This window comes from Tetrao urogallus (assembly GCF_951394365.1).
Source record: "Tetrao urogallus genome assembly, chromosome: 14".
NCBI classification, from domain to species: domain Eukaryota; kingdom Metazoa; phylum Chordata; class Aves; order Galliformes; family Phasianidae; genus Tetrao; species Tetrao urogallus.
In genome coordinates, this window is record NC_136827.1 from 8,494,160 (window position 1) to 8,506,023 (window position 11,864).

General features: G+C 46.1%; 1 protein-coding gene across 1 annotated transcript in view; it reads right to left on the bottom strand.

Annotated features, from left to right (window-relative positions):
• NEURL1B (neuralized E3 ubiquitin protein ligase 1B) overlaps nt 1-7,086 on the bottom strand; it is a gene marked incomplete at both ends in the record, with an annotated part of 75,425 nt that extends 68,339 nt beyond the window's left edge. The window contains one exon of the mRNA XM_079542623.1: nt 7,026-7,086. Coding sequence (XP_079398749.1) covers nt 7,026-7,086 — 61 coding nt within the window. The remainder of the gene's footprint in view (nt 1-7,025) is intronic.
• Nucleotides 7,087-11,864: the final 4,778 nt, after the last annotated feature.

Here is an 11,864-nt window from a genome sequence, read left to right on the forward strand (position 1 = left end):
AAATCCCTGCTGCTGCCTTTATTTCCCCTCCTCAGGGATACTTGGAATTTTTATTTTTCTTCATAACCACTGAAGAACACATATTTCACAGAGTCCTGTGATCTTCTAGAAGGACTAACCGGGAAAGAAAGTCTCAGTGGGTCTCAAGGTTATCTGTTTAGCCTAAAAAAAGGCATAATGCAGAACGTGAAACCAGAGGTTGCACAAGAGATTTGCAAGGCCTCAGGAGATGAAAGATTCATTTACCAAATGGATTTCACAGAGAAATCCCACAAGAGAAAACAGATACAGCCAGATATACACATTTGCACAAACAATACTAAGCTCCTGTTATAAATAGGCATTTACTCAATTTGAAGTGAGATGGGGGAAGGCTTATTGGCAAGGCTAGGTGTTGTGGCTGAGCTGTCGTGAGAGAATAAGAACCTCACTGTCCTGCCAGCAGCTCAGGCATTGGCTTCACGCTGCTTTATGCGCACAGAGGAACCGTGGCTCCCGTCCTCTCCTAGTGTGAGCCCAGAGCCAGGAGGGCAGGGATGGAAGCTCACATCCATCGGGCTCCTCCTGGCAGGGCTGGGGTGCAGGAGGGGAGTGCTGTGGAGGAGAAGCAGCTGTGCCTGCAAGTAATCACACTAATTAGGGATGTGTGAACTGCCTTCACTGTCAGCCAGGCTCAGCTCCTTCAGAGCAAGGGACTGAGTATTTACACCCACAGCCCATCACTGCAGCTATTTTCTTCACCACCCTGGAAGACCTGAGGTGCTAAATCAGGAGGTCACACAAAGGCAGAGGAGCCAAACTTTCCTTGAAGGAGAGAAAAACTCACATCAGGTTCTAGCCTTTGCCATGAGCATCTGTGAGAAGTTTTCATCTCCCCCACATTAGCTGTCATTCAGCTGAATGATACTCATCAGCGTCCTCTCCGTTCTTCCATCCCTGCTGCCTCCTCAGTATTGAGGACACCAGTGGCAGACGACAGCCCCAGTTCTGCTGTACCAAGCAGAGAGCATGGCTCTCCAAAGGAAAGTTAACAGAACTCTGACATATCCTCAGAGCATGAGGCACCCTTCCAGAAGGGAAGTTTCCCTTTCCCAGAAGCTAGGGAGCTCAACTGAAACATGGTCCCATAAACACACGCACGGACCAGGTGGAACTTTTCATGTGATTCTTCATAGGATTCACTCCCATGGGATCCTCAAAGTCACACACTTGGGGCAACAGAACATCCATCGGGCAAATGAATAAATCACAAAAATCCCTTTTTCTCCCTGCCATGGGTGTGTTTTCAAGCCTCTGGATGAGAAGGGAGCATCACTCAGCCCAACCCTCAGTTTCCTTTGGTTTTAGTCCAACTGTCCCAAACAAAAACATTTTGGAATTGGCAAGAAACATCCATCATCAGACCAAATTTGTGAAAAGTTTAATCATAGTCCAAGTCATTTTATTTCCCAGAGAGAAATGACTCAATAGGATCAAAATATCTATTTTAAAGTCAAGTTCATCTTCACCACAAAAAAAATATTCCATTCCAAACAGGACCTAAGAGGGCAGGTAGTTGCTACGCAACTCTGTACAGAGGATGGCAAGTCAGAAGGGCACTTTCACAAAATTAAGACCTTTGTAAGAAGTCAGAACATTCCCATAAAGTATTATTTTCATTGTCTCAAGTTCTATTTAATAATTATATAACACTGGCAAATAAATGCAAATAAATTACGAAGGGAGGATGTTTCTTGAAGCAGATGAACCAGGATGTTTAACTAGGGAAATTCTGTCTTCATGGAGAAATATCTCTATTTTCATAAGATAAGAACTGCACTTTTCTAAATGAAAAAAATATAGAACAGCCAAGATAACTGCCTTGCCAAATTGGAGCACTTCACAGACCCACTCCCAGCACAAGGCAGTCAGCACCACTCGCTCCATCAGCCCAGAGCTCATGGATGCATAACCCTAAAATCACATCCCTATTGCACTCACACTGCTGAAAACACTCTGGCTCGTTTCAGAGTGGAAGCTGACAGCTCAGCCAGACTTCAACACTGAGGAACATAAAATACCCAGGCACCATTCAGTGGAAACAGAACTCTTGTCCATATTGTGCTTTTATACGCTAATGGGATTGCTTAGTGAAATATAGCTGCTGTCTGCCCTGTAGGGAGGATCTCTGTCAGTGGTAGGGCAATGCTTCTGCTCGCATAGAGCACCTCGAGCTTCTTACATACACCATAAGTCATGCCTACCCAGATGGAGGAGTTTGCATTGCCTGAGCCTGCTGGCAGCTTCCCAGCTCCACAGGACTCTGCTTTGCAGAGCCTTCGAGCAAGATTCCAGTAGAGCACTGCATCCCATGCCTTCACCTAACCAGCCCTCAGGGAGCACATAAAGACTAACAGACAGCTAATGGCAGAAACCAGAAGTAACTCAGTGGGATTTGGGAAAGATAAGAGAACTGTGTATTTAAAATAACAAACACCATAAAAGAAAACTACACAAGATAGCAAGATGGCAGTGAGCAACAGCTGAAAAATCAGCCACTAACACATAAAGGTTTCCCCAGATTTACTCCAACCGTGTGGACAACCCCCATAGGCTCATCCTGGGCCACTCTGCACAAGAACTGATGGGAGCACACACTGATGGGCAAGGGAACATGACCCCTGAAGATCTGCAGCAACTGGGAAACTCATCCTTCCCCAGACACTGTTCACAACCTCGCTACCCACGTAGGACACAGCTTTTCAGCACAAAATTCTTTCAGTTCAAGGTCAAAACTCATTCCTGGGCATTTCTAGGCTATCTCTATGCCAAATCCAAATTCTTAACTTTAATTGCCTTTCTTATTCCCTTCCATGAATCACAGATATCTATTCTCTGTCATTTCAACAGTCAGGCACAACATGGCATTGCAGACATGACAGTTACTAGAAGGAATTCAGACTGATGTGGGGACAGGCTGACCCAGATTATTCATATCCTGAAGCGACATAACCCCCTCTAAGGAAACGCTGTCGGGGGAAGAGAAAATAGTGCTAGTTGCAGCATTTTGGCTTTCCAAGAAGCATATCTGCATTGATCCTAATGAATAAATCAGCTACAAAAAGGCAGTGAAAAAAATGTTAATGTGATGCAAAACAGCTCCATGCATGCGGGCACTTTTGATATCAGCACTTCGTAAGACACTGATTATGCCACCTCTGCAGGTAGCAGGCAGATGCTTTCAGACAGGTAAGAGACGATCACTCATGTGATAAAATGATGCCTAAGCCATCATTCAAACACAGCAATGGCTGGGAAAGGAAAGGTTTGCTGGTTCCTAATCCGTCTCCACAACACACTAATGCATTGTTCCTATTAATCCATCATGATGAAGCAAGTGAAAGGCCCAGCCAGGTCCCACCACAAACTGTTATCTGGCTCCAAACAATGAGAGCTGAGTGCCAGCTTCCTTCTCCAAAATGAAGCAAGGAGAGACAATAATATCCCAGCGTAGGCAGCCTAGCACCATCTGCACTGTCTGGCCAGCTGCATGGCCTCATGCCTTCCCCACCACTGCAGACACGTGCTCACACTCCCCAAAGTGTTTTCCTTACCCACCTGACACCAGCCCCTGAACAATGGTTGAATGTGACTGATGGTTTGGACCATACAGCAGACGCATCTTCTGCTCTGAAGAATCTGCCACGAACAAGCATTAAGTTCAAAAATGTACATTTTTGCCCTTTCCTATCTTGTAAAAAAACTGGACTTGATTTTTTTCTTTTGTCCAGCAGAATCAGCAGTTCCAGGTCAGCTCAGCAGCATCACCAGCCCCAGCCTGCTGTCAGCAGGAGAAGCTTCACTTTAGAAGCGCAGAGGCTGGAGAGAACATGAGAGTGCTTCATTGTAGAATACAAAAACCACCCCACAAACCTGAGCATCAGTATCAACACTAGCAACAACAAAGCAAGCCATGGTGTACAACTCTGACAGGTAACCTTACTTCTAAGTTTGAAATAATTTGTTTGAGGATGGAAAACGGGAACCACATACAGAAGGAAAAGGCTGTAGGGAGACTGCAATAGTCTAATTCCTGTTCAGCAAACCATGCCATCCACATACTGTTATTTCCACAGACTTCGGGATGTCAGCACAGAGGAGCTGGATGGCTTTTTTCCCTGCAAGGTTCTCAGAGGAGAAAGAGAGGAAAGCGAGAAGACACAGCCCAGCCTCTAATGCAACTCTGCTGGCTGCTCCCAGATGGGTTCCCAAATCTCCCAGCAGGATGCTGTAGTGCATTATCAGCAAGGCACAACTTTCTATGTACATTAATGAGAAACACTGCTGCGCTACCAATTTGTCTGGCTTGGTGTTGGCAGTGTTTCTAGGTTGGAAATCCCATAGTTCACATAACTGGTCTATTCACCCCGCTGCTTAATCTGTCTTCACTTGAGGAGATGAACTCCATATATAAACACGCAGTGCTGTATGTAAACAGCCCCCAGGCCCACGGACAGCAAGAATTAAGCTTTGCATATGTGTGTATACACGTATATGTGTGTGCTTGGGAAAGAGGCTGCTATTTGTTCATTTTTTATAGTACTCTGAATTGTAAAACGGAAAGTATCTGAACCCCAGGCTGGGCTCCAACCTCAGAGATAAACCCTGAGCAGAGGGGCTGCCAGGGGCAGACTCACAGGCAGCAGGATCCTGCGCTGCTTGTTGTGGTTGGCAGGTCAGCAGAGATTTCACTCTAAAACAAGATTAGGGAAAAAAAAAAAAAAAAAAAAGAAAAACCACCCAATAAGCCCAGAGATTCATCCTGAGTTCTGGAGCAAAAGATTAAGGGAGGAGTACGGGCTGTGGGAAACACAGCTCCTCGGCGCAGAGCCCCTCCAGAGGGCACAGCCCCTTACACACGGCTCAAGCTGTTTCCCATAAAGAAATGACAACAGGGAAGATCATGTTTTCCTGCTCTGCATTTACAGAATTTGCCAATTTAAACGAAAACAAATCCCCTCAGTTCAGTTGAGGTCTTTTTCATGCTTTTTGTTGGTGGTTCAATTATTAGTTAGCACGAGCTTCCCTCAAAAATGTCAGAAACTATCAATAAAGGGGAAAAAAAAACAACACCCTAAAAGCTAAAAGTGGGAGGGAGGGAAATCCCACATGCATCAGGGATCAGAATTCATCTAGGTCACCAGAAACACAACCAGCTGCAAAACCCTGCTGGTCGTCGGCTGAGGGAGGCAACTCTGGCTGTGCAGTGTGTGCAGAGCACATACATCTCATCTTTCCACACCGTGAAAACTAAGGGAGGAAATGGATGAGAAACTCCAAATTTGGCAATTCTAAATACTTCATATTTCAGAGGGGGAGTTACTGCAGGCTGCACACAGAGATGAGGCAGGAGTTTGTCAGCAACTCAAGTGACACTTCTGCTGCCGTTCAGGGACTGAGGGAAGCAGCATTTTTTCCTTCAGAATTTGAGTTTCCTTAATGAAGTTTACTGTGTCAGGCTTGAAAGGGATTTATTTTTACGCTATTCTGCAGACAGAAGTCTATGAAAGAGCTCCAGAAAGGACCAGCTCGCTGTCCCAGCAGTACCATCATGCCAAGCCCTTGCTCTAGGAGCAAAAAAAAGTCCTTCAAAACATTATAAACCACAGCTTAATGGCCCAGTAGGCAGAGAACTTCAGGAACTGCATGTGCCCATCCCCTTTTAGCACAGCACAAAACTACATTCTAGACATTGGACATGCATTGGACCAACGTTCATTAGTCTCTTACAGTTGCTCTGCCTTAACACAAACCCCAGTGCAAACCATGAAGACTAAGAGCCCTAATACACAAAGCGTGGCCCTGCTGTGTTCTCTGGGCTTACTAACCCACCCAACTCCTGAATACTACCAGTTAGGAAGGCTCTTCTGCAGCAGGATGCTTGTCAGGAGCAAGGGGTACAAGAACTGCCAAAATCAATCGCAACCAATTTGTTCCTGAGTGCCTCCAAACAGCCTTCCAAGAGCTCCGGTGGAGCAAAGGGGACCTGGAGGCAACTGAACAAACAAAACGGTCACAAGCAGCTTCCTGCCTGCCTCTCCCTGTCCCTTCCCAAGACAAAGGCTGCACCCCAATCGCATGCACGCATTGCTTAACCCACGCTTACTAAGATCTAAGCATCAGCAGTAGGAGCCCAGTGCACGCTGGAAAAGTTGAAAAGCAAGTAGCTGGGCCCAGAGGCCACAGTAATACAAAATCCTGCTAGGAAGCTGGGAGAAGCTGGCTCTGCTCCAGGAAGCCTGGCTGGAAATGAGACCTTTCCACAACTTGCAGCACAGCCAAGCCCCAAGCAGCACCCAGGGAGAGCAGGCAGAGGCAGCATGGGCTTTCTGTTGAACCCAAATCATTTGTTTCAAAATAACCAGCCCAGCCAGAGGGGGAAAAGTGCAGCTTCGGTCCTAAGGACTCCACAGCATGTGTTAGTACTTTGCAAAGAAGAATCTAGAAGCAAACAACCAATTTGCCAGCTCACGTGCACCCAGGAAGATCTGTAGCAGTCCACTGTGACCTGTCTGTAGGCTACCAAGTGTCATTCAACTCAGATGCATTACTTCAGTTCTGGTGCAGCATGTCATATCTAGAGCATAAGGAGTGAATTGTCCAATCTGCCCAGCCCCATCCATCACAGAAGATCATAAAGCCCCCCCTGCACAAGGCAGTTTCTGCCAGAGCAGAAGGTGTCAGCTGCTTCAGCAGCACAGTCCAACTGCAAATGGAGGAAGCTGCAAAAGCAGGAGAAATTACATGGGAGTTTTTCCTCCAAGAACTCAAAAAAAAAAAAAAAAAACAACCCCAAAACCACTAACATTTTTTCCAAATTACCAGGACCCCACTACTATAAGAAAGAAGGCTGGGGTTTTAAGTACCCTCTTGCAATTGTTATCCAACTGCTTTATATGCTGGCTACACACATTCCCAACACACGTTCTAATGGATAACCGTCATACCAAAGCCCTGCAGTTCAGTGGCAGATTCTGTTTTCCTACCTTGGAAGCTGCTGTACTTCCCTCTCTTTGCCTCATTCCTCAGGGACATTGTGCCATACATGTCCCAGTACCTGGCTCTGTTGCTCACCACCAGAGCAGTGCTTCCCATCTCAGGAGCCTCCTGCTCTCACAGCTGTGTGCCCAGGAGGGGCTCAGCCCTGGCTGTCACCCCACTGCTCCCGTGTCCCAGACTCCCTCTGGAAACCCAACACTCAGGGTAAGACCAGGATCAGATTCTCAAAGGAGGGCAGCACACCTGCCCACCATATGGGCACAGAGGGATTAATTACAGCTGCACCAGGGGACAGAGTATTCATAACCCGAGCCAGGGCACTGATGAGTGGATTTCTGCACTGAGGAGGATCATCAATGATACAAAGGGATACGCAGTTAGTGTAGCTTGACCCACCCATGGGGCTATAACTCTCCATCTCATTAACTCCTGTCTGAGGTCCGCTGTCAGCTAATTCAGAGCAGCCTCAGCAATGAGGGTTTCCAATTTACAGCGGTTTTCTTCCCAAGGCCACAAGGAGCCAAACTTCCACCTGCGTCCTCCATCATTGTGTGAGGGATCAGCCAGGAGACAGTGGTGACCCTTGGGGAAGGGCAGAGCCATTTTGCATGCACAGCCATGTCAGTACCTAAGGAGATTCAGCTGAGGTTACGCAAGTCTAACTGGAGCTGTCTAGAAGTAAGAAACACTAATTCAATTCCCCAGTGCAAATATACATCGACCACAGAGAAGAGGTTTGCATTAACCATTAGGGAGTTTCAGATATAAAGAGAATTCCCTGCAGCCTTTCCATCAGGTCATTAAGAAACTTCTTATTCTTACAACTGAACAACTGAGATGCTGTTTCTGCATTGGGTGCCCTACGATTTTTTTAAATTTATTTTTTAATACAAAGTGACTTTCCAGATGTCCTTAGAGACATTCCTCAAAAACCTCCCTGTCTCGGGAGATCTGGATCCAATCCCAGCTCCCACACCAACTCCTCTGACCTGGAACAGGTCTGCTGCCTTGCTGTTGATCAGCAAGTTCTTTACAGGTCTCAGCGGTGCTGCAAAGGTTAATTATCTAAGGCCATACGTGTTAGGAAAGAAGGGGATGATCTACACGTCCACCAGATGGTTTAGACATCAGACTTTCAGGACAGTCTAAGATCTTACTATTATGTCAATGAAAAATATTCTGAGAAAATATGTTAAAGAAAATCTTAATTCAGATACTTACTTAAAGACTGACCCATTTTTCTCTAATTCATGTGGATATGCTTATCAGTCAAATAAGCAGCAATGCAAGGAACCTAAAATGAAAAATCAACAGACATGTAGTGAATAAGACAGACATCAAAAAACTTTGTCTGTGAGTGTTCCAGAGACACTGAGCATATCTGCCTTCTATCCTCGTCCATCAGCAAAGGTCCTGCTGTTGCTTCTTTGCAGCAAAGCCTCTGCTCAGAGGTGGGAGTATTGCCATGGATTTCAGGGGGTCAAGAAAGTCCTCCAGATGGGAAACTCTTTGCTACTCATGTCACGTACTTTGATGAATGGATATCCTGCAGCAATAAGTCTGGGCAGACCCGTTCTGCTTCAAATGGCTAAGAGGGTTATACACCCCCAGAAATCAGAGTAATTTACATCTAGGTCGCTTGGATGCCCTGTGACTTCAGTATTACAGCCCTCTTAGGAGCAGGGCTTCAAACTAAGTAGTGGCTTTGCTTTCCTGCATGCACATGGCCTGCAGGCAAACCACAGCGACGGCCCGCGGGCAAACCACAGCGACAGCCTGCTATCCGGGACAGTCAGACTGTACTGTGCTGATTCCAGTAACGAGAATCACAGATGTCACAGCTAAAATCTAATCAGTCCACCAAAATAAGGAGAAAAAGCGTCTTTGTTTCTCTGGACTAACCTCACCATTTCACATAGGAAAGGCAAGGCAGGAGATGCATGCACCCAATATTCATGTCTTTTCTCCTATCTTACAAAACCTACACAATTTGGATGGAAGCTTGGACTACCTGAGTTCAGTAATCTGTGGTTTGCAATCCCTGAGAACATTTCCAGCAGTGGTGCAGTTTGGTGAGCATGTGTGATCACAAACATGGTCCCATCCTTAGCCCTTCTCTACAGCAGCTGCCAGCATCTACCTCCAGGCCAGGTATTGCTAGTGAGTGCTCCGCTTCCCTCCCTTCCTTCCCTCTCCCTAGCTCACCACCACCAAGACTTTTTGTCCTGTTTTGTTTCCTACCACCCTGTCAGTTCTGTGCTTGCTTCCTATGCAGGATGGAGGCAGGAGCCCAGGCCAGCACATCACAGCAGTGCTTAATTAATTGCAACTACTCTAACAGAGGCTACAATTTGGGCTGTTCAGCCAGACACATGCACTCTGGAAATAATGGTTCCAAATCACTTCTCTGATTTAGCGAGTTGTCAAGGTCCTGGCTGTTCTTTAGTACATTAAAGCTGAGAGCATAGCATGGTTTTTAAATCAGTCTGTGATGCATGCTATGGGTTAGTACAGCATGTAACACTTTATCTAGAGCAACATAACCCAAAAGAGCTTTTCAGTTTACAAGTGTAAGCTACTATTGCCTGAAGGGGAGTATTAAATGCATTAGAGCTGACTCAGAGGCAGGTCCTTATCCACAATGCCAGCCACCCACTGGCAAAGACATGATCTCTATACGTTCAGTGTACATAGGTAGAAGGAGTGCGGCTGACTGTGGTGGATCCAGCACACTTCCTTGCTACTACACAGAAACAACTTCATTAAAACTGTACAGAAAACGAAACACCAGAATCATTGCAGCAATTTAGCACTCGAACCCCATTTATTTTCAAGGTGGATTTAGTACCCCAAGGCACATTAGGGAGCAACTGTATAACCAATGAATATACAGATGTTATCATTAAGAAATACATGAGAGAGTTTGGCTAAGCAGGTTATTACACCAAAAAAGAATAGATAGAGGGCTTACCCTTGTCCTGGGCTCACTGGCCAAAATGCCAAAAGGAGGGATCTCCAGAAAGAGATCCTTCCCCTCTGGTAGTCAGCCCTTAAATGGGGTCTAGGAGATGTGGAGCCAAGCTCCACCCCTTCCAGCAGCACGGGTGAATTGCCTTCAGCTGTGCTCCTAGGGCTCACCTCAGGTGATCCATCAGTGGTTCAGGCTGTGATTCAGCAGGTCCCATACAGCAACATTCTGGTTCCTCTTGACATCTAACCACCAGTTAAAGAAATGAAGAGCCGTGTCACAAGCAGACTTTACGTATCAGGAGCTCCAAGGTTACTGAATGATCCAAAATAATACATTCCTTTGAAAAAGTCTTGTCTGTCTTCACAGTTTTTGGATTAAAACCTCATTCCAATTATATCATCACCAAGACAGACTGGTGCTTTTATCTGCAGCCAATATCCATATCAATAGACATGCTACTTGTAGAATTAAGCCAAAGCTAGTCAGCAACTTCGCTGTGCTCTTCATCTCATACAATTTCAAAGTAGCCTACAAAAGATGCTAAGAGCTACCAGAATTAGCATTCCATGGAAAAAAATAAGTTGCAAGAGCTGTATGACTTGCCCAAATTCACATACTGGATAACCACAAGATTTAGACTGTAAACTATAAAAAAAGGCCAGGTAAAAATGGCATGAATGCTTTTTATTTTACGAGTGCTAGACAATCCTACCAGCAAGCCCTTAAGATTAATTAGCTACAGATGTAACAATTTATAAGTATCTCCAAGTGGTTAAGTGACATCACATGTGTGATCTGCATGAAAGAAACTGGAAGAAAAAAAACCCGATTCCTATGTCCTTCAGAGAATTGGTTTGGTAAGCATGAAAGTACAAAGGCCTTGCTGACTGTTGACCAAGCTGCACAAAGTCATGGTCACACAGATTCACTTTCAGAATCAGTTTCTTAAGGACTGACATTGCAGCAGGGGGAGAGCTTGTTTGAAGAGGGGGAAAGGTATGGCTCTGGTGTGGGTGAGCAGTTCCCCTATGTCTATGCTTTGCAGAGGGAATTTGCTTTTCTAAGTCTTTAAGGATAGGACTTGGAAGCAGCACATCAGTGAAGAAAGCATCCTGATCTCAGGCACAGGTGAAGAGCTGAGGCTGCTGCTTCCCCAGTGAGGAAGCACTGGGAAGGACAGCTCTAACAAGGTTAGGAGTTCCTAGGAAAGTAATAGCAAGGAGCTGGAGCTTTCACTTCATTTTGCACCACCGCTATTCCCAGAAATGGTGATAACATCATGCATTAAACAACTAGTGTCTTCTGACCACACATTCCCAAGTATCAGGTCAGTATCACCTTGGGCTGAAGCAGGCAGCTGATAAAACACCGTTTGGCAAACAGGGCACTATCCGAGGATGGAGCAAAGGTCTGGTGTGTGCTCCAGGAATCTGAGGGATTTTCTGGAAAAGGCAGGTCTCAGTGAGGTGGGGCAGCAGCACTCAGCACAGCCCTTTGGCTGCCCATCTGGAGACCTGCATTTCTATCCACTCAGGTCAGAGGCAAAATGAGTTCAGCAGCCTCATTCCTCCCAGACACAGTCAGTACCACATGACACAATTCAGTACGACGGATTGCTCTCCTGGGCCAAAGCCCAGAGCTGAGAGCAGACAGAGTGCAGGTGATGATCACAACATCCTTGAGCAGCCCATGGCCGGGGTAGAACTCTGTGTGAACTTGGGGAGCCCAGCATGGGTGACAGCAGGACGGAAGGGAGGAAGGACATACAGGCACAGCATCTTCCTACACCTGGCATCCTGGCCATCACTCATCCCTGGGAAACTAAATCCAGCCTGCAGCTATTGCTGCAAGTGGG